This window comes from Terrapene carolina, unplaced genomic scaffold (genome assembly GCF_002925995.2).
Source record: "Terrapene carolina triunguis isolate 2854851 unplaced genomic scaffold, T_m_triunguis-2.0 Scaffold210, whole genome shotgun sequence".
Classification (NCBI taxonomy): Eukaryota; Metazoa; Chordata; order Testudines; family Emydidae; genus Terrapene; species Terrapene triunguis.
In genome coordinates, this window is record NW_020664561.1 from 24,555,283 (window position 1) to 24,578,976 (window position 23,694).

General features: G+C 41.0%; 1 protein-coding gene across 1 annotated transcript in view; it reads left to right on the forward strand.

Moving 5' to 3' along the window:
• Window positions 1-23,694, forward strand: part of LOC112115862 (protein crumbs homolog 1) — a 193,831-nt gene that overhangs the window by 112,414 nt on the left and 57,723 nt on the right. Inside the window, exon 5 of the mRNA XM_026655619.1 lies at window positions 22,287-23,240. Coding sequence (XP_026511404.1) covers window positions 22,287-23,240 — 954 coding nt within the window. The remainder of the gene's footprint in view (window positions 1-22,286; window positions 23,241-23,694) is intronic.

The following is a 23,694-nucleotide window of genomic DNA, read 5'->3' on the forward strand; positions in this document are numbered from 1 at the left end:
CAACGCAAAAAAGACAATTAGCACTTTAAAGTACTTTTCCCTCTCTCCTGAAGCCTCTGATCTTGAAAGAGCATTTGAACAGGCTTTAAATAGATCTTATAACACTTCTTTTCTTCAATGCTTTTAACCTTTTGTCAATCCTCTGCATCCTAGTACAGTAGCTGTTCACTCTGTTGTCAGCTGTGCTCACAGTGAGCAGATTCTTTTGAGTCTTCCTCCTCCTCCCCTACTTTTGCTGTTGATTGTTTTTAATTCCTGAAACCTAACAAAACATTCTCGTTGAATTACATATGTGGTTCCATTAGTCACTCCCCCTGCAAAGCTCCAGTAGGTGAGTCTGAAAGTGCTTTGCATGTATTTGGGAGTGCATAGACGCATCTGTGTTCAATTCCAGTCTCCATCTTTGTTTGCTGTCAGTCCAACCCCTTTTCTTTGAAAAGATTGATAGTCATTTCTTGCATGCCACGCTACACTGAAAATCCTCTTTTCTGAGCATGCTGGGCCTGGATTGGCTGCTCCTGGCAACCTCTCTAGGCTACTTGGAGGACTCACCTCTACTGCTCCCTGCTGAGGTTAACCCTGGATAATCCATCAGAGCGGAGGGTGCTGCCACCTCCCTTGTGCCAGGGTGATACTACAGTCCCCAAAATGGGTGGCACTTGTGGGGTGTGAGCGTCACTGGGGAATGTCGCAAATAAGCACTTCCCTGTATAAGTTTCCACCTGCAGAGTTCGTATGGCACTTCAACGGGAGTTTAATGCCACACCCTTCATCAGGATCCATGCAGTTGTGCAGCTCTAGAAACACCACTTCCTCTCCCTTGGGGTGAATCCGCAGCATGGTTTCAGCACCAGGGCCTCACAGGTGCAGGAAGGTATAATATTCACCTTCCTGAGCCCGTGTCAGTCACCAAAATGGCTAAAGACTGATGGCATTACCTTCTCCAGCTCCTTCCTGATAAGCCTAATTCTTAAGGTCCTTGAATTATCAAAGGTTAACAATATTTTCAGCAAATATGCACCTTAATATAAGTTAGAATTTGTCTCTTCTCTGAGTTGTGGTTGGGGCAGTACTCATTTAAATGTGAACACTTTTTTCTGTAGCACGTTACATAGGGTTTATCACAGGCTAAGGGGGTCCTTGTTTGTGGGAGTATCACAGGGCGTGTCCCTCACTGCACCCCCTCTGGCACCCTCTCCTGATCTGGCACCCCCTCCTGGTCACTCTGGTGATTAGCTTGAGACTAACACCCTCCTGTCCGCGGTTTGCATGTCATCGCTCTGTCTCTGTTGATCTCCTGCAGTTCCTCTCACAGCCTCAGGAACCTCAGCGTCCTCTTCGGGACTCAGCCCTCAAGTCATGTCACCATCCTTGTTCCCCCCTTCTGGGGGTTAGTGTCTCAGTCTAATAATCATGCCACTTCCACAGTGGTCCAACTCCAGGTCCCACGCCAGGGACCCTACAGATAGCAGCCTCTTGCTGTGACTCTTTAATGCCTCCCAATGCTGCTATATCTCCTTGGCCCACTACCCCATGGCCCCAGCCAGGGCCAGCCTTAGGGAAAATGGCACCCTGGGTGAACTTGTACTTTGGCACTCCCTCACCCATCACTCCTGGCCCCCACGGGCTCCTTGAGCTTTCCGCCCCACCTCACCTCCAGGCCCCGCTTGCTCCCCCAGTGTTTAATTTGTATTGAAAGAGATGCCAGAAGCTAGAGCTCAGCCCTGGCACAAATTAAGCACTGGCAGGGCAGCCTGATACTGGCAGGTGCTGGCTGGGCATCCAGCTCTGAAGGCAATGCCACCGCCAGCAGCAGCGCAGAAGTAAGGGTAGCATGGTATATGGTGTATTGCCACCTTTCTGCGCTGTTCTGCGGCTTGTGGTGCCTGATGCTCAGCATGTGGCTCAAGGCAGGCTTCACGCTGTCATATGGGGGCTGCATCTTGCCAGAGCCCATGGCCCTCCTGGCTCACCCAGGGCACCATTTCAGATTGGTGGGGGGAGGAAACTTTAACCATGATTCCAGGGACTCCTTAGGCACCTGAAAACTAAGGTTTTTGTAGATAACAACTTAGGAATTAGCTGACAGGAGCACTGTATCTAATTGTTATATAAAGAAAGAAAAATATATACAAACTCCAATTAAAGCCACATTTAAAGTTTACATGTAAATTTAGAACAATCAGGAGAGAATACAGCAAGATATTCTCAATCCCAAGCCTTTAGGTATCAGTTCTAGAGCTTTAACACAGATATGAGAAACACATGTTTGATACTCTGTACACTATCTTTATTAGAGATACATAAAAATAAATAAAATCTGCTTAAAATCTGTGTTATTGCCATTATCTACTCTATTTTAGTCAATTGTTTTTCACTAAAAACATAATTTTAACATATGTGACTAAGGTTTTTTTTCTCTTTTATTAAGAAAGGGAATTTATTTTTCTAATTATTTTGGCATTTATGTTTACAAATCACAATCATGTATGTGACTCACTAACATTTGACTCCATCATTGCTATTGGTATCATAGTTGGAACTGCATTTATTTTCATGCAAATTTTAAGTTATTTTAACAGATATAACTAAAAATACAATTTGAAAATAAGCAACCTTCATCTGCCCAGTGTCTAAAGTTATGTGTTTAGCTAATGTTTTTTAAACTGGCACTGCTAAGGTTAGTACAAGCTAAAGTTACACTCTAGAAGGATACTATTATTTGATTGTACCATTTTAAATAATGAATGACAAAGCACAATGTGATAATAAAAGTAATAATGATAATTACTCCAGCCAGGACAGGTTAGGCATTTTAGAACTCACTACTCAAAGAATTAAATGTAAGCATGAGAGAGAAATAAAGTGATGAAATGCACAGACCAGTCAAAAAACTAAAATAACAGCACTTTGAAAGAATAAAATTACAGAGAACATATATGCATTGCAGGAAGTACCAACGAGTAACAACAACAACAACAACATAAGTATGTGTTGGAGGGTGAGTGTGAAAGAGACAGCGTGTGTGAGCTGGGGGACTGTGAGAGAGACCGCGTGCTGCCCCTTTAAGAGAGTGGCACTCACCAGCCTGATGGAAAGCTCCTTCAGACACAGCAGCTCTGTCCCTCTCTTGGTGAGCCCTGTCCCCTCTCTCTCTCTCTCTCACACACACCCCCCCCCACTCTGTGGAGATGGGATACATGGGGGGGAGGGTAGGGGACATCAGCACCCCTCCTTCCCCCCCACCCCCTCCGTACAGCAAACGGGAAGCTCCCAGGAGCAGTTGGCCAGGGGTGGCTCCAAGGCAGGGGGCAGAGCTGCGGGGCTGCAGACACCAGCAGAGCAGCAGGGGGAGGGGCACCCTGCTCCGGAGGTGCCGCATTTATAATGATGCCCTGGGTTTTCGCCCAGTTCACCCCTATGTAAGGCCGGTCCTGGCCACATCACCTTTTCCTCTCTTCCTTAGGGCATACAACTCAGTCCCAGCAGCCAGCCAGGAGCTCCCTCTTGCTCCCCTAGTCCCTGCCAGCAGTAGCTCTGTCCAAGGTGCCATAGTTTTCTCAGCCTACTAGAGACACAATCCTCATTCATTGAGCTCCCAGCAGCAACTGATGTTGGCTCTGCCCTGCAGCTCCTCTTATCTAAGCCTGCTGGGCCTGGATTGGCCGCTCCTTGCAGCCTCTTTAGGCCACTTGGAGGAGTCACTTGGAGGACTGTTCCCTGTTGAGGTTAACTCTTTTTACACATGTGTGGGGCCAAGCCCCATCACAGGGAGCCTTTTGTTAAACTATGGGCAGCGCATCTCTGTGTAACAATACATTTTGCTTCTTAGGGCACTTCTATACTTATCTAGATACTTACTGTGGGTGGCTCTAGGATCTAAGCACCTCACGAACAAGAGTGAATTTATCCTCCCACCACCACTGGGAAGTGCAGAAACATTATTATCCTCATTTCTTAGGGGATGTCTTCACTACCAGCCGGATCGGTGGGCAGCAATCGATCCAGCGGGGATCGATTTATCGCGTTTAGTCTAGACACAATAAATCGATCCCTGAGCGCTGTCCCATCGACTCCTGTACTCCAGCTCGGCGAGAGGCTCAGGCAGAGTCAACAGGGGAGTGGCAGCAGTCAACTCACCGTAGTGAAGACACCGCGGTAAGTAGATCTAAGTACGTCTACTTCAGCTACGTTATTCACGTAGCTGAAGTTGCATAACTTAGATCGACCCCCGCCCCAGTGTAGAGCAGGCCTTAGGTGCAGCATAAAAGCAGAGTGAGATTATATGACTTGTTCAAGGTCTCACAGGGAATCTGTGGCAGAGCCAAATCTCCTGAGTTCTAGTCCAGTGCCTTAATCACAAACCTCCTTCTGCCTCTGACTTTCATCTGAGGATATCAAAGTGCTTTGCAAAGATTAATGAAGTCTCACAACTTCCCATTGAGGTAACATAAGGACATTTTAGTCAGATCAAGTTAAGCATGCTTGATGGGTCCCTATGTTTAGCTGTAAATGGTTCCATATATCCTACATACAATGCACCAGCATTGGCACAATAGTTAACAGGAAATATATTTTTTAATGAAATGAGAATTGACTTTGCAAATAAATTCAGCCTGACTATGATATTCCAGATTTAGAAGGAAAGTTTGTTACAGAAATGCAAACAAGCAAATACGGACCCATTTGCAATTATGTTCTGTGGTGCAGTCATGCCATGGCTGAACCTTGGTAATTCAGGAAGGAGCTCTGGAACTTTTCATGAGGACACTAAATAAAAATATGGCCCCAATTCTTACAACTGTTTTCCAATACTGGAGATAACATTTGGGGCTCTAATGTGGCTGTGTATGTTTTCCTCATGCAGAATATGAATTCAATGAGAGATGTGCCATCCCCAAAGCCATCTCCGTGGATTTCTTCCTCCTTAAAAATGCAACAGGAAATTCAAAATATTCACAGTAACAGGCATCTCTTCAGCAGAAAAAAAATGTATAAATGTTCAATTCTTTTTTTTTTCTGAGTTGGAAATACATAGAAAATTAAAACCTAGGGAGCTTCTACCAACACTATTTTCAAACATCTGCAGAGATTTTTGCTTTAGGATTTCATAGCTGACCCATCATTACTATGATCTATCTTGTCTGGTTACATTGTTACGCAGTGTTATATAATGTAGCCCGACATGACTGACAGCGCCTGCAAGCAGTGGATATTTTGAATCTGGCACATCTTTCTGCGTAAAACATTGCTGTTCATAAACACTTTTTAGCATGTAAAACTTGTTCCCTTAAAGGAGGGAGGCGGGAGAGAGAAAGATAAGTGTCTTCTCAGCCATGAGCGCCCAGATCCTGGTACAGATAGCATACTTAGAACTGTAGGAATCCCAATGCCCCGCACTCGGGCTGAGCAAGTTCCTATAGAAAGAGAATTGTGTATTATTGGCAGCAGGAGAGTGTTTCTCAAGTGTCTATGCATATGCATTTTCCAAGGACATCTCCCCCCTTCTCTCCTTGCACCCACTGCTGGTGGACTATTCCATTATCGGATGGATACCTTGTTATAAAATATTCCAAATATCAAGAATTTTTCCTTTTGAGGCTTTTAGAGGCCATTACTATTTACCTTGCTTTCTCTAACTACTAGGAATAATTCTTCCACAGCTTTTTTTCTAGTATATTAGATATTTATAGTGTGTTATGTCCCAGTTTTGTCACCTCTCAACTAAACTGTATGAATCCAGTTACTTCAGTCTCCCCCGTATAGAATATGCTCTCTAACCCTTTCATGCTTGTCTGGCCTTTACATTCTGTCCAGTTTAACAGGGTCCATTCTGTATTGTGCAACTCAGAACTGAACACAAAACTCAAACTGTGACCTTCCTATGACTGAATAGAGAGTGATTATCAACTCCCTAATACAGCCAGAGACTGGTAAGATCTCTTACCTGGAACAATGTGGGTGCTGAACTTGGTGACTCTTGAAACTCATGGCATCCTATTTCAGCTAATGATACATATTTTCCTAACTAGATATTTCCTTCCCTCATATGTCCGACTGAGTTCTTTGTGTAAAGAACAAGTTTGATTGTGCACGGCAGACTGAAGACAAAGACAATTCTATCACTGGCCATGGAGGGTAAAATTGTGCTGTGTTATAAGCAGGCAATACCCCTTGTGAAATCAATGATGCCGCACATGCATAATTGACAACAGAAGGTCACTCAGCCTCTGTTACATAATAATCTGCTTCTCCAGCTCAAGGAAAACTTTAGTTTGTAGAGCTGATGCTTTTCAGCATAATGTTGTACAAGGCCACATTGTACTGGTCAAATTTACAATCAGGTTGCCAAATCAAGACAGATGCACAACCTGTCATATGCTATGCTTTGGATAATAAAACTTGCAATGAGACAATGAACTTGAGCATTATATAGTCTCACAGATCCCTAGGAAGATCTGAAAGAGTCTGACATATACAGAGAAGAAAAAAGAGGAATATGTTGGATGTGTAGGACTCATACATTTTACATGCCCCATATATTCTAGAATATGACTGGGATATTTAAGATCAGTCTTTAAGTGGTAAACAAAATGACCCAATTTAATGGTTCAAAAATGAATGTAAAGGGATCAAATCACATCCTATACAGCCCTACTGACTTCACTGAGTGCTGCACCAACTTACCTCAGCATTAAATTTGGCCAAGTATTAGATTTTTAACAAAAAAATTTCTTAACATGCGTATTTTGCTGTTTTGAATTTTGAAAATAGTCCTATAAACTCACCATTATAAACCCTATTAAGATACAGTGTACTTGGAATTCAGGAAATTAACTTTATTTCGATAAAAGGAACAGGAGTACTTGTGGCACCTTAGAGACTAACAAATTTATTAGAGCATAAACTTTCGTGAGCATATGCATCTGAAGAAGTGGCCTGTAGCCCACGAAAGCTTATGCTCTAATAAATTTATTAGTCTCTAAGGTGCCACAAGTACTCCTGTTCTTTTTGCGGATACAGACTAACACGGCTGCTACTCTGAAACCTGTCTTTATTTCGATAAACACTTTTAAAGGCAGAAGGCCTGATTCTGATCTCCATCATACCAGTGTAAATCAAGAAGTTAACATAATTGTAAATCTGGGTAGAAATTAGACAAATGGCTATACAGTGCTGGGCTATATATGTACAAGACAGTTGTTCCTGGAGTTACATTATTGCTTTCTTTATAGAAAGTCTTTCTTGAATAGCTATGATTGTTAATTAAAGTGTTTCAAATGTTCTACATTATCTATATTAAACTGCACAATCTTTCTTGGCTGGATGGATTGTATTTTGTGGTAAGAGAAAAACATTTGTCATCATTTCGCTTCTCATGATCATAGAATCATAGAATCATAGAATATCAGGGTTGGAAGGGACCTCAGGAGGTCATCTAGTCCAACCCCCTGCTCAAAGCAGGACCAATTCCCAACTAAATCATCCCAGCCAGGGCTTTGTCAAGCCGGGCCTTAAAAACCTCCAAGGAAGGAGACTCCACCACCTCCCTAGGTAATGCATTCCAGTGCTTCACCACCCTCCTAGTGAAATAGTGTTTCCTAATATCCAACCTAGACCTCCCCCTACAGCATGTGTGTGTGTGTGTGTTAGTGAGCCAGAATTTATTTTGCTCTTCTTTACAAATGAATTAATTTAATATTGAGGTTTCAGATAACAGTAACCACATCATGTATATGGAGTATTTATATATTTGCTATGCCAATAATATTGGCCACTATTCAAATGTCAGCTCTGTATTAATCTTGATTCTTAAATGTACAAGAATACAGCCTAGCCAATATTTTGCTGTTGCAATAGCATTAAATGTTGTAATTCTCTCCTTAATTCACCCTGTGGTGCTTAGAACCTTTAAGGGTCACAAATTGCATTTAGTTAATATATTTCTTTTACTCTACAGTATCCTCTGTAGGCTTGAGAAGACTTTATGGTGCTACTTCATTTGCCCCCTTACTCTGGCAAATGTTATTTTGGATATTTCAGTATTAAATTCTAGCTTGAAATTTACATGATGCATTATCCTTTGCTTATGAACCAGCATCACCACACAATAGGAAAATTTCCTGTACTCCCTGCATCTGCTGAGCCAGCAGAGGGAGCATAGTGTTTTATAGATGTGTAGGACCTTATAAACATTGGCAATTGTTTGATTTTAGATTTAGCTCTTTATGTCCCAAAGGAGCGATTAGAGCCTAATCCTGCAGATTGTACTCACTCTTTACAGTCAAAGGACTTTTGGGTGAACTCAGGTCCTTCGTGTCAGCATTTTCTTAGGCTTGCATAGTGTGAACACTGGGCCTCGGGATTCAGGAGATTACAGAAGTTGGGCTTTAGTGTCATGTCGATTCACACAGACCTGGAGATGCTATGAAAAATAGGAGCTGCAGCTTTGTGCAAACATGAACATGATAGTTGAACCGAGGCTAACATCCGCTGAAAGGTAAATAGACCTCTGATGCTTTCACACAGGAAAATAACATGGTACTTCCATTCCCATGTGCTGTGTCCTGTTGATGGGGCAGGGTGTCTTATTGATGAAATGACTTCATATTTAAGATGGACAGTGTGGAAGGAAGTGTTAGAGTGCCGGATCCCGAGCACTCACGACACACACCGCAGTCTCAACAAAATAAATATTTTGATTAAGTATTTTATATATATACATATATATATATATATACACACACACACACACACACACACACACACACACTCATGTGTCCTCCAGATTGCTAAAACAGCAGTAAAGTAGGTTAGAAACAAGTATGCCGTCCCTTACATAAGGTTCCCATAATACCAGTGACATAAATGATGTCACCTTTTAAGCATAATGGGCACCTCCATCTAGGTTCAGAAATCTCAAGGGTAATTACAAACTTTGTTTTCAAATACATTTAATAGTTTATTTATGGTGTGAAATGCTTTTTACCCTTTTGAACTTTCAGATTTCCAGGCTAAGCAAAATTGTGGGCATTTTCCTTTAAAAAATAATTGCATCTGGACTGAGAAATTGTGTGCCAAGATCCAGCCTGAACTAAATTAAATGGGCTGAGCTAACAGGCTGGCTGGTGGTAGAATTCAGTGCTGCCATGCAAAAGAGGTGAGTTTCAGTCCAGGATGTGACCTCTTACTTCAGAGGCCAAAATGGGTGGGAAACACTGCAGAGACACCACACTTATCCTTGGGGGAAGGGAATGTCTTGCACGGATGATTCACAAACAGTTAAAGAGATGCAATGTCAGGCTCCACAGGGAATACAACCTAGTTTTTATAGGTCATCATGGGTCTTCAACCAGTGAGTAGTAAAGGCAGGGGAAATCATGGGGGGTTGGAAATCCTCAAGACTGTCATGCACAGATAATCCTCTAAAACTTCTTGGACAAAAGCTGCTAAGCCAAGAACCTCTGAATTGGTGCAGGTATAACAGAAAAACCCAAAGATCCTCAATTTTAACAGCAGGGCCAATCTGCCTCCAATTTCCCATCTGTAAATGAGGGTAATACTTACCTGCTGAAACATTACCCAGAATACAATTGAGACTGTTGGACTGCTGTGTCCACTCAGTTCTCCAGTCTGGGGTGCCTTTTACACTGCTTCGCTGTGAAAGCAACCACTCCTGGTTTCCTCACACATAGCCTCCAACACGTAAATTACCCTCAGCTATAGTGCAAAAGGGCTTCAGCCAGCCAGCCTGCCATCCTTGAATTAGACTGCAGAGCGATACCAGCAAATTCCCAGTCCCAGACTTTCCCCCAGAAATGTGTCTTGTACTGCCCAGTATCCTCTTGGACAATACAAGCTCATATAAAGTCCATTATTTCATTAATAGAAAATTATATGCACAAACCTTCTCAAATGGAGTTCCCCAAACACTTCAGTCCAAACACATTGGCATAGATAAAACAGTAAAATAAGTTTATTAACTACAGAAAGATTGCTTTTAAGTGATTACAAGTAATGAGGCATAAAAGTCAGAATTTGGTTACAAGAAAATAAAAGGTAAAATGCAACTAAGAACTAACTTAACAAGCTAAATGAATCTCTCTTACCACATGATTTTGTGGTCTTACTGGCTGGATGCCTTTCAGCCAGGACCCATCCCCCAGTCCAATGCTTCTTTTCTTGTCCTTCAGGTGTTGTGGATGTCGTGGGCAGAGAGAAGGGAGGAGAGAGGTAATCTAAGGAGTTTGCTCCCCTTTCTCACAGCATTTCTCTTCTCCGAGAATCATCTCAGATGGGGTTCACATGACAAGTCTGTGGGATGGGAACATCCAGCTGTTTCTTTGCCAACATGTAAATTTCTCACTCACATCCTTTCTCCTGCCAAAGAATAGCCACTTAATTAGGTTATAGTCCATTTGATTACGCTGACACCTGGCTGAGGTGCTTGGTAGCCTTTTGTTTCTGGGGAACTAGTTTGAAGCTGTTTTCCTAGACTTGGAACATGTCTTATACAATAGAATTTAATAACTTTACATACAGTGTTGCCACTCATATTTTACTGGGACAATAATGTTCAGCGGATTATGAGGTTTAAAAATGATACCTCATAAGGCATACTTTTTACAAGACTATGATAAATTTTATACAAAGGATGAGCATAAGGGTACAGACTGTCACCTCTGCCTCACAGAAGTGCTGTAAGATTTAGTTAATAATGCACAGCATTTGAAATTGAAAAGCATTATGTCAGGCTCCCTGATCCTACAAACCACTACAGCTGGACCTCATGCTTCTGTGAGGAAGCTTTAAACATAGTAGGTAAGAATGAAGCCTAGTCATGTTTGCAAGATCAAGCCCTCATTGCTTGGTTTTATTATTTTTTAACAGAAATTCTACTATTTTATGCCTTGTAAAGATGGTTCCTTGCCTCAAAAAATTGACTAGTGTTTCAACTATCCAAATGTTCTTTTTTCATATAAAACTACATACACCAGATTCCCATTGTAACCCACCAAGGACAAAAACCAAACAACCCGCTGCCCGAAACCCCCCCAAAAAAACGTGTGTGTTTTTATGCTTCTTGACTGAACCCAGCAGATTTACATTTTGCTGATAGTTAATTATCACTGATGAGTCCCATGACTAAGGTCTTCTCAAGTACATGAGAAAGTACATCACAATACCAAGCAGTAAAATAATCTGGGGAAACGAGTTCCAAAAATTTTGTATTTTATGTGGTTCACATAAAAGCTTTTACCTAAATTGTTCCCTGTAGCATCTCACTCTTAATTGTTTTAGTGTTTGCAGATAGTAAGAACATGAATGATAGTACTTTGCATATTTATATCGGCTCGTTTGCACTGCTTGAAGTCAACACTGAAGTGATTATAATGAGGTATGACCTGTTTTTGTTTAGATATGCTTAGTGACTCTTTCAGGTGCAAGGAGAAGTTAAAAGAAGTTAAACTAACCTTTTACTTCCCTTAAGGATGCTGATCATCTTTTTAAATAAGAAAATATTTTAATTACCTTGAAAATAGGGACATTGTTGTTTGTTTAGGAGGGAATGGATTAAGGAAAAGGAAAAATGCAGCATACGTGGCTAATTTGTGCTGATAATTAGTTGCTAGAAATAGATTTATTGGGCCTGGTTCAGATTGATCTCACTCTGGTGTAAACTCTGAGATTCTAGCTATTTTAACAAGAAGACTTTATTAGAAGTTCAATGGTATTATGGATAATACACTGTAATGTCGGCACTGATTTTTTTTCTACCAAAAGGATTTATTCTTATTTATTATTAGGTTGTGTGTATATGGAGAGGGGCTGTTTTTGAGGTTAAGCCTTAGGGCTTGTCTCCATGAACACTTAGTTCACGGCAAGCAAGGCTGTGAATTTACCCCGGGTCTGCGTGCCATGCACTAAGTGTCCATGTGGACACTGCTGATGCACAGTAAAAGCTCCCTAGTGTGCTTTTTGATCTACCCTGCTTTGTATACAGCAACACCCATATATAGTAAAATCCATGCCCTTACAATCTGCTGTATCCAGTCCATAGCAAACCATAGTTAAATACAATGGTGAGGATAACGGTTATTGAAAGTATGTTTCGAGGAGGAGTAGAGACTCACTTTTCTACTTTATATCTAGCATAATATATACATACAGTATATACACATCTATTTTTAGGGCTCTGTTCTCCTTTTAGCTGGGTATGCCCTATTAAAACTATCATTTTCTAGCCTACTGGCTTTTTGAATTTATTGTAATATGGACTGACAATGAGGTTATGCAAACGCAGTCACTTTTATAGATTGTAGAGATGCACATTGGTTTTAGCAAAACAAAATTTCTTGCAAATCACTGAAATATTTTCCCAAGCTACTATCTCCCTGGGCAAGAGTTAGGGGCAGGAGCAGTTTCACACTAGACAGCACAATGGCTGTACATGCCTATCTCAATTAGAACAAAGAGGAAACGGCCAACAAGAGACAAGAGACAAAATTCCTTTACAAGAGACTGGATGCAGCCAAGCCTCTCAATAGCTGTATTAATCAAACAGCAAACATTCTTAAAAACCCTTCAGAAGTTTTAGGAGTGAATTTTTTTATTTTTTTTTTAAATTCCAGAGTGAGGTTTTCTTCAATCAAATGCTCAAAACAGATTTTAAGTCAATGACACGTGATGTTGTATGAACCTATTAAAGAGCTCAAAGGGATTGTTTGCTTTAAGGTCCCTAAGGATACTTGGCAGTTCAAACATACACAGTATATGTTGGTACAAGTGTGTAATCTACACAAAATGCAAAACAGATCATTGATGTTTTGAATTTAACAGTCTGGTTGGGGTAGCCAGCAAAGTGAAAAATGAAAAATGGGGTGAATTGTTAACAAATCTCTCTCTGACATTCTGCCATGGCACTTGCAATTACAGCATACTGCAAGTAGAAAATAAAACATCTTTCTTTGGCTTTCACATGTCTAGTCCACAGCTCCTTCCAATCAATTGTAACCCTGTCTCCAGTCCTTTTGACGCCCCTGTCCCATTTATTTCTGTTCTATTTTGATCCCTATTTTCCTCCACCTTTTGTAAGTAGACAGTCTGCTTCCTCTCATATGACTGCCTTTTCTCCATTACAAAATCCAATGGCCTCTTGTTTTTCCTAACTCTTCTCTATATTCTGCCTTTGACTTTGCTGATTTTCTTCTCCCTGAATCCACCTTCGATCTGTTTTTAGCCCCTTCCTCCCTCCCCTCATATTCATGTGTATATATAATGTGAGCTCACCATTGCTGAGACAAAATCACTATTGTGCCTCCCAAACTTTCTCTACTTCTCTTTCTCTTCAACCATTGATGCTATCCTCCCCATCACCCAGACCAGTATTTTTGGTGTCATCTTCGATGCCTTCATCTCCTTCTCATTGATTCATAGAAGATTAGGGTTGGAAGAGACCTCAGAAGGTCATCTAGTTCAACCCACTGCTCAAAGCAGGACCAACCCCAACTAAATCATCCCAGCCAGGGCTTTGTCAATCCGGGCCTTAAAAACCTCTAAGGATGGAGATTCCACTACCTCCCCAAGTAACCCATTCCAGTGCTTCACCACCCTCCTAGTGAAATAGTTTTTCCTAATATCCAACCTAGACCTCCCCCACTGCAACTTGAGACCATTGCTCCTTGTTCTGTCATCCGCCACCACTGAGAACAGCCTAGCTCCATCCTCTTTGGAACCTCCCCTTCAGGTAGTTGAAGGCTGCTATCAAATCCCACCAAACTCTTCTCTTCTGCAGACTAAATAACCCCAGTTCCCTCAGCCTCTCCTCATAAGTCATGTGCCCCAGCCCCCTAATCATTTGTGTTGCCCTCTGCTGGACTCTCTCCAATTTGTCCACATCCTTTCTGTAGTGGGGGGCCCAAAACTGGACACAATACTCCAGATGTGATGTCACCAGTGCCGAATAGAGGGGAATAATCACTTCCCTCAATTTGCTGGCAATGCTTTTACTAATGCAGCCCAATATACCGTTAGCCTTCTTGGCAACAAGGGCACACTGTTGACTCATGTCCAGCTTCTCATCCACTGTAATCCCCAGGTCCTTTTCTGCAGAACTGCTGCTTAGCTGTCGGTCCCCAGCCTGTAGCAGTGCATGGGATTCTTCTGTCCTAAGTGCAGGACTCAGCCCTTATCCTTGTTGAACCTGATCTGATTTCTTTTGGCCCAATCCTCCAATTTGTCTAGGTCACTCTAGACCCTATCCCTACCCTCCAGCGTATCTACCTCTCCCCCCAGGTTAGTGTCATCCACAAACTTTCTGAGGCTGCAATCCATCCCATCCTCCAGATCATTAATGAAGACGTTGAACAAAACTGGCCCCAGAACTGACCCCTGAGGCACTCTGCTTGATACTGGCTTCCAACTAGACATCAAGCTATTGATCACTACCTGTTGAGCCCAACGATCTAGCCAGCTTTCTATCCACCTTACAGGCCATTCATCCAATCCATACTTTTTTAACTTGCTGGCAAGAATACGGTGGGAGACTGTATCAAAATCTTTGCTGAAGTCAAGCTATATCACGTCCACTGCTTTCCCCATATCCAGAGAGCCAGTTATCTCATCATAGAAGGCAATCAGGTTCGTCAGACATGACTTGCCCTCGGTGAATCCATGTTGACTGTTCTTGATCACCTTCCTGTCCTCCAAGTTCTTCAAAATGGATTCTCCCTTTACATTAAGGTCATCTCCAAATCCCACTCTTTTTTGCCACAAATTCATCTCCAAAATCTTACCTGCTGTATCTCTGTCACCACTAAAATTATTCTGTTTTCTGTCTTGATTACTGCACTTCCTCTTCCTCCTCCCCGGCTTCCTCATAACTCATTCCCCCCTTTTATCTGCCCTGTGCCCTCACTCTGACTATGTTCCTTTTAAAGTTCTACTCTGGATTCCCATATTCTTTGAATTTCACTTCAGACTTCTCCTTAAGCTGGCTCCAGACCTCACTTCTTCCTACAGTCCATTCTACACCATGTGCAGAACCTCAAGCTGCTTTCTCAACTGCTCCTTTCAGGGCGGACTGTGGCATATAGACACTGACCCACACGGTGGGGGGGAGGGGGGGAGTGGCATAAGGACACACCAGTCCAGGGGAAACCCAAGAATGATTGTTCTTCATTGCACCAGGGCTGGGGGTTTGTCATGTGGGAGCCTGATGCAGCTAACTGAAGAGTTGGGGATCCTGAGACTAGTATTTTACCCCTCCACTTGTGTCCCCACTATTATTGCCGCCCTCCTTCTCCCAGTTGGTCCTTTCTGGCTCATATCCAACTTGGGACCAAGGAGAGGGGAGACAAAGGCCCCTGAACTGTCTGCTCAGTAGTTGCCAATGTGTACCCCAGAGGCCAAGCAAATCCAGAGTGTAGGCCTAGGGGCAAGCGGCAGCTATGCCATGCTGTTCTTCTATGAGAAGGCTTCATGCTATTCTCAAGCCCAAGAGTTGCTAACCTCTGACCATGCTCTACATAGAATATTGAGGAAGATATACTGATGCTTAGCAAAGCAATCTCATGAAAAAAGCCCAGCTGAAATGACTTAGAAGCTGATGCCGGTTGTTAAATAGGTTGGCTGTTTCCAATATTTGTAAAATAAAATAAACAGACCAGTCCTCACTACACAATCACCTACAGCAGGTATTTTTGTTTTCAAATGAAAATTATTTAAGGTGTTACCAAACATCTAACAAATGGAAAAAAATGTCCAAATGCTGTTGCACTCAAAAAGCTTTAATGATGTAAGAGATTAAGGCCTTTTCCCCCCTGCTTAAAAAAAAAAATCCATGAAGGCTGAAAAGTTCAAACTAGTCTATGAAGTTTCAGCCCAGTGCAATTTAAAAAGGTTGAGTTACAGCATATTATACCAAACGTAGCACATTATGAATTCCATATTCCCTCAGCAAGAGTGGCATATTTAATGAGTAAGCCAAGTCATTCAGCTCTGTTTCCATTTTATGTTTTCCTCAAAATTGTATTAGGCTAAAATGGACATTTCAACTGGAAAGAGGAAAAATAGCCGAATAATGAATTTGTAGGCAATAAAGCAATAACTAACAAGTTACTAGGACTTTACAAAATGTGTGTTCTATGTGCAAGTTATCATGTGTACATTATCTCAATGTCAGCAAATGTTTATTATAATGCAGTTTTAATCAGGGTTTCAACTTTCCATGTGCATCAGCCCTGTCCTGTATTTTGTCTTTTGTACTATATGACTTTTTCCTGCTAAGACAGCAATACAAGATTTGCAAGGGCAAATCTGATTGCTGGTTGGATTAAGACCAGTATCCAGCAGAAGTAGTTTTTTTACATTTCAGAAGAGAAAAAAAAATCCTTTAATTCACCTCACCAGCTCTGTAGTGTTCATAGCAGTAAAATTTCCCTCCTGACCCCTGTGGCAACTGATTTACACCCTGAATCAGGAGATTTAATTATCATTATTTGAGGATGGGCGATTTCGCTTCCTTGCAGTCTCTCACTCATCAAGGTGCATTTCCTCCTTCCAGCAAAAAGTAATTATCTCTGCAATTATCAGCACAGATGTTGCAAAATTTGAATTTTCATGATTATTCAATAAGATTTGGAGCACTGAAGAATATATACCCAGCGAGATCATTCAGCTGGCCTCAGGATTAATGAGCCTCTTGAATAGAAGATGCTGCAGAGAGTGAAGGAGCTTTTCTAACAGACTGTTCCAATACAACTGTTAAGATGGGCGGGGAAAGGATAATTACAGATTCTTCCCTGTCCACCCCCCCAGAATACATATTTTTAAAGGGCACATTATCATTTAAGTTGCTGCAAGGTTTACTCTTATTTGCATTAGAGTTAGCTTCATTTACACTTTAGACACTGGGAATTATTCAGCTTTGTGAGAGAGATGAGCCCAAACCAAAACGCCATATCTGAACTCTTTGTAAGGCTCTGAACCCCCAGAGTTTGAACCCCACATCTGAGCCTGCCCAAATTGCAGAGAGCTCAGATTTGGTTCCTGATAGTGTTAGCTTCAAGCTGCAAACCAGAATCCAGATCTGGATTTTTCTTTCAGGCCCATCTCCTTGTAGCAGTGCTGTACCCTCACATGGTTTAGAAATGTGTAGTTGATAAACTTGAATTTTCTGGGTATGAATGGCAGAGCTTCCTCCATAGGTGGAGCAAGCAGAAATCTGACCAACGCTAAAAGCAGCTGCTCAGGCCTTCAGAAAAGTTTCAATGCTGATTTTAGTTGAATGGTTGATTTTATTTGACTCCCCTTGCAAGCAGCCAGGGAACAGGTGTTTTGATCTCTCTAGCTGAGATCCTGAGGTTCTCAAAATGTGAAACTCTTTACTTGTACACTGAGCCCATTTGTTAAAGAAATAATCCAGTGACAGTAACAAACTCCCAGGTGCCATTGTACCAGAGTGACTTTTCAGTAGAGAAATGCACTTTAAGCCTTGTAAAGTACCCAGATACCACAGCATGAGCACCAGATAAATGCTGATAATAATTTTTAGTCATAACACCAATGTTTCCATAACTTTGTATAAGGTTTCCTGAGTTACCTTTGAAAGAGTCTGAATTACAGTGTTCAAAAGCATATGCATTTATTATATGCATGATCACACTATATACATAACTCTTTTCCAGCTGAAGGGGATGCCTTAGTTATCTAAACATCAGGTTGCAAACTTCCAGGTCCCATGGCACTCTGGATTCAAATGCTGGCAGGGTCAACTCAGCCCTTCAATCTGTCAAGGTAGAGCAACTGAGTTTCCTGTATATGGGAGTCTTTGAGACCATAAAAGCCATATTCCCGAGACACGAGGCTCTGACAACCCCTGATGTTGCGCGGGGGCACTCAAAGCCAGTCTGTGTGTCACTAGACGGGGAGGGGTGCATGTCCCAGGCACTCAAGGAATGTTCTGATTTACCATACCCCTGACAGTCTCAAATGGCAGGGCTTCTGTAGAACTATGACCGCCTTTTAAAGGTACCCTCACCCCCAAGGAGCATGCAGTGCACATTTGGATGGGGCGTTGTAAGTTATAGCTTGAGAAAGAGTCCAAGTATACATGTCTACTGCGTAAGCAGCATAATGAGTCTTAAGTTAAGCCCTACTGATCTGGCTTGGGGAAAATACACTGTCAGGCTACATCAGCAAACATAGTACATATGTGGAACAAGCTAATCCTGGAAAAGAAGCCCTCGTTTCTAGAATTGTTTCAAAATTTACAGAAAATTATTTCATGGACCACATAAATATTGTAAGATCCATTTTGCTGCGGAAAAAAATGGTTGTAACTAGGATGCAGGCTTACGCTGTTATAATGACAGTATTTACAGGTAATTGGGTTTTTGTTGTTGTTGTTGCTAAACTGTGTCTTGGCTCAGACCTCTCAGTATTTTCTGGCAGTTCGACTGTACTGAACATACAGTTTCTGGCCTGAATACCAACTTGCTACTTGCATAATATTTAGAATGCATTAAGAAATTGAGATGGGAGAGGATGGTAAACGGATTTCTAAACAAAGACGCAAACAAATGTTTAATTCAGGTAGTAGCTTTAATTTTAATTATTTAATGGAGTGAAAAATTAATGGACACTTAGCAGAATTAAATTTGAATAATTGCTTTTGTCATTCAATTTCTGTGGCAATCATTTGCTACTAATTTTGAAACAGCTTAATTTAAGATTTGAAAAATTTGGTGAGTAAACAGTTGTAATATCTTAATAGCACATTAAAAATGCAAAGAAATTATCTGTTTTTTCAAGTACAAGATCAAATGGACACATTTCATCCAATTTTTAAAATAATTTTTCCCCATCTGAGATGATGCATTTTAACATAGTATATGAAGAGAAACATTTTTAAAGTATTCCTGATTTCAAATTGTATTATGAAATAAATTGTGTACAAAAGAAGGCTGGATAATTTTACTTTCAAAAGAATGTACAATGTATTTAGCTGAGCAGATGCTTATAACTACCAAAACAATTAGCACTGAAGTGACAATTACTATTCCTTCTTACCCTCTCCCGCCGCTAATTTTTGGTTTGTCTCATGGCCTACCCGTATGCAAACTATTTTTTACATGACGACTTATACACCAAACTGAAATTGGTGAACCACATAGGCAGTTCTATAAATATTGACTAATCCTTTTATCCCGAGTGACAGTGGTCCTTGCTTGCACAGCCAATTGGCAAATAACAAGCAATATCAGCCAGTGCTTGTAAGGAGGTTTAATTATTCTTGAGAACTAAACAGGGATTTAATCTTTGGCTTTTCAGTGGGGCTTGCGTGTATGTTTTGTGTTGATCTTAATACAAACTAGAATATATACTGTTTGTTGTTATTTTTGAAATCTCATTTAATACTGCTTAAACAACAGAGATTCACATTCAGACATTGAAATTCTTATGAAATAGTGTTTCCTAAAATTGATCCTAACATGCAGGTTCTTTACATTCCAGGATTTACTTTCTGTAGACAAAGGAACACTGTGGTGTGGTTTTGTTCTTTGTCATACTTCACCATTAGTAAATTTTCTACTTAATTTACAAAGTGGAAATGTATATGATTTACAAACAAATGTTCTTTGTTCATGGAATTATTTTCATTACTTTATTTTTGTACTGATGTGCACTTAAGGCCTGATCCTCTGCTGCTTTGTACCTTCTGTAGTCATTGACTCCTACACAAAATAAGTACAAAGTGGGTGTGATTGCTACTATTCTGACTTCACACCCACTTCCCACAGGCATGAATGACTACACTGAATGCAAAAAAGTGGAGAATCAGCCCTTTTTTGTGATACCTTTATGAATGGCAGGAAGGATAAACTGGGAGGATAGACTCAATGATATATATGCAGGGCTCAGATAGGTGAAATGGGGATACATAAGTACCTAGACAGACCATATGTTGTGCCATCCACTTTGCCAATTCACTCTATGAAAGGTGTAGTATGAAGCTCTGATCCATACATTGCTAAATGAATTCTGACGACTCTGAGGGTATACAGCTCTTGGCATACTTAAGCACCCAGCTGATCCTACTGCTTCAATATTGCATACATTTTTAGCCCTGACACAAAAACCCAGTGACACCCAAATGACTACAACAGCAGTGCACGATTGAGTTGTACATACTTGTGGACACTTCATTCTCTATGTTAAAGGCAGAAAAAGTAGGCTACATCAGGAAGATGATGTATTAAAACATCGGCTGAAGCACAACAGCTCAGTGGAACTTCACTTTTCATATATTCAAATGACTTCTAGTACAGCAAAAAGCAGGACAAGACTACAGCATATAGATTACTGTAAACTGGGTAAGGCAGATATTGTTCTGGCCCCCAGTCAATGAAGGTTTAGAAAGTGAACTTGACTTTAAGAAAGTCAGTCCCAATTATTCATATTTCTGTCAGGTGTCACTACACATTAATGTACAAATAGACATCTCATGATGGAATATATATAAGGTAGCTGGGAAACGGAGAGACTACAGCAGTAATAGCCCATTGCCAAAACATAAGAGATAGTATTGGCTACATTTGATGATCTGAACTTTCATCTGGAAACTTCACACCATAATTTGAGAATGATAAATGACAAGGGTCATTGCTAAGACAGGGGGCTAGTTATGACAATGATTGAGTAAAGTGGACAGACACTGAATTAGTATGGCTGCTATTCCAAGCTAATCAAAATAGTTTAACTCGTTCCTATAATTTCGCTTGAAGGACATGTGTGTTTTGCAGTAGTAGGTCAATCTCTTTATAGGTTTGCATGCAAAGACAGGTACAATATACAATAACAAGTTATCCTCGATGAAGGGAATAGTGTCTTCTTATATGCTGTTAACTACACTACAGAGTTCTTACACAGTTTCTGGAGAGCCAACCAACCCATCTAAGCCAATTTAATTTCAGTGGGAGATATTTGGGTTCAAACATTATTTTGGTTAATTACTTCATAATGATCATGCTTTGTAATTATATTTCAACCAAAGAGCTCAAGACATTTCCTTTCCTTCTCTGGAATAAAAACTGGGGAGGGAAATGGAATCTCTGTGTTAAAACCCATGTGAGTTTTCAACCAAAAAACTGGGATCTTCTGCAGGCGTCCATGGGAGTGTAAATGGATTTCCCCTCTCCATTGAATATGTACTGGTCACTCTTGAATGAGTGACCAGCTACCCTGGCTGCTCTGTATGAGAAGGGAAACTGGGGGATCTAGGCCCCATTTATTAAGTTTCAGATCTCTGTGAGATGTGTTACTAGCATCAGAGTGAATCTGTTGAAGGAAGAGAAAAGTCGCTCCCGAAACATGGTGAAGTGTGCATTGAATATCAGAACTTCAAATATGTATGTTCAAAGAGCCATCTGTTTGCAAGACTAAGTGGTCACCCTAGAGAAAGCTGAATCTATAAAGAGAGGAATGGGGACATGATTATGGGGAAAGTTTTTTTCTATTTAAGGTACGTATATGGCCCCCATCACTGTAGTATCTGAGCACTTCACAATCGTTAATGTATTTATACACTCAACACCCCTGTGAGGCTGGGCAGTGCTAGCATTCCGTACCTTACAGATAAGGAACTGAGGCACAGAGAGACTAAGCGGCTTGCCCGGGGTCACACAGGATGTTTATTGAAGAGCTGGACTTAAACCAGGTTTCCCGCAGCCCAGGGTAGCGCTCTAACCACTGGACCATTCTTCCCCTCAACTGAATGAATGTAAATGAGAAAGAAGAACCTGCAGTCTCTGATCTATGTATTATTTTATTATTTATACATATTAACGAACAGTTCTTGGCTTTTAACATGTGATTTAAAAAAAAAAAAAAGTATTTTTCCAAAAGAATTGCCACTTTCACACCCACTCTGCCATGGAAAGCAATTTGTTTGATCACGTCTTCATCTCGATTTCATTACACTGCCATTCAAGACAAATTTGTAGCTTGCTCTTTTCTTCATCAATTATTTACCACTAGGGTATATGTACAGAGCTTAGCACAAGGCCCTGACCCTGATTGGCACCACTATGCACTACTGCAATACAAAATAATAACAGCATCTATTCTAATTGCTGTCAATCATTGGGGACCAACCATCCCTTGATAAACAGATCCCCCCTGTAATTAGAGTTCATTTTACTAAATGTCTAAAACATTTTGAGGAAAAACTGGCCTGCACTAATCCAATCAAATCATCTTTTTTCTTCTTCTTTTTTTTTTTTTAGGTATTCACTGTGAAGAAGACATCAATGAATGTTACATGAACCCTTGCCAAAACGGTGGCACCTGTGAGAATTTTCCTGGAAATTACACTTGTCATTGCCCATTTGGACGGAAGGAGGGGATTTCTTATGGTGGCAGGAACTGTACGGAGGTCCTCCTTGGCTGCAATGACCATCAATGCCAAAACAGTGGTTTATGTATCCCTCATTTAAAAAATGGCCACCATGGATCCAGCTGCATCTGCCCACCTGGGTATACTGGAACACACTGTGAAACAATAACCACCTTTTCTTTTGAGGGAAATGGTTTCCTTCGGGTGAACAGTGACATGACCGGTGTAAAGGAATCTTTCTATAACATAAACCTGAGGTTTCAGACTGTGCAACCTACAGCTTTTATATTTCACCGAGGGGAGAAAGATACGTTTGTCAAGTTGGAGTTACTGAATGGCTACTTACACTTATTCATGCAAGTCAATAACCAGCCACAGGTTCTTTTGCATATTTCACATAATGTCAGTGATGGAGAATGGCATTCCGTGGAGGTAACCTTAGCAAGAGCTGTTACCCTTAATTTACTTGACAGCTCTTGTATAGAATCATGTGTCAATAAATCTACTGCTGCAATAGATAGTGATCAACTGATGCTTGCATTTCAGAGCACATTTTTGGGTGGTTTACCAGTGGGAAACTGGAGCAGTGACTCTCCACCTAACATCTATAATATGCATTCTGCACCTTCATTTGTAGGCTGTCTTCAGGACATTGAAATAGACTTGAACATTATTACCCCAGAGAACATATCAAGTGAAACATCTTTAAATGTCAAATCAGGCTGTACGAAACAGGACAGGTGTGAAAACCACCCTTGTCAAAATAGAGGACGCTGCATCAACTTGTGGCTGAGTTATCAATGTGACTGCTACAGGCCTTACACAGGGCCAAATTGTTCAACAGGTAAGATAATGCTTTTGGCATTAGTGTATTAAACGCCAGCTGAAAGCATAATCACAAATAACAAATCTGTTTATAGCAGTGATGAAACACTATGACCCTTAAGACCTCCGCTGCTTACTGTCAATTGATGAGAAAACACAAGAGATTAGTAGTAGCACTTGTTCATTATTTTCTAGTTCTCGCTATAGGAAGCCTAAATTTCAATCAGGCAGAAAAGTGAAGGTAAATTGATGGGTTCTGCTCATCCAATTCTTCATTTTTTTTTTTACTTTTAATATGCCATTAAACTTTGGGAAACTCTGGTTTGCTGTAGGTTTAGCACCCAGTGACCTAAAGGCTATGTCTACACTATAAGCTAGGGGTGTGATTCCCCTGTTCATGTACACATACTTGCACTAGCTCTCATCCAGCTAGAGTGAATATAAATAGCAGGGTAGTCACGGTAATCCTGGTA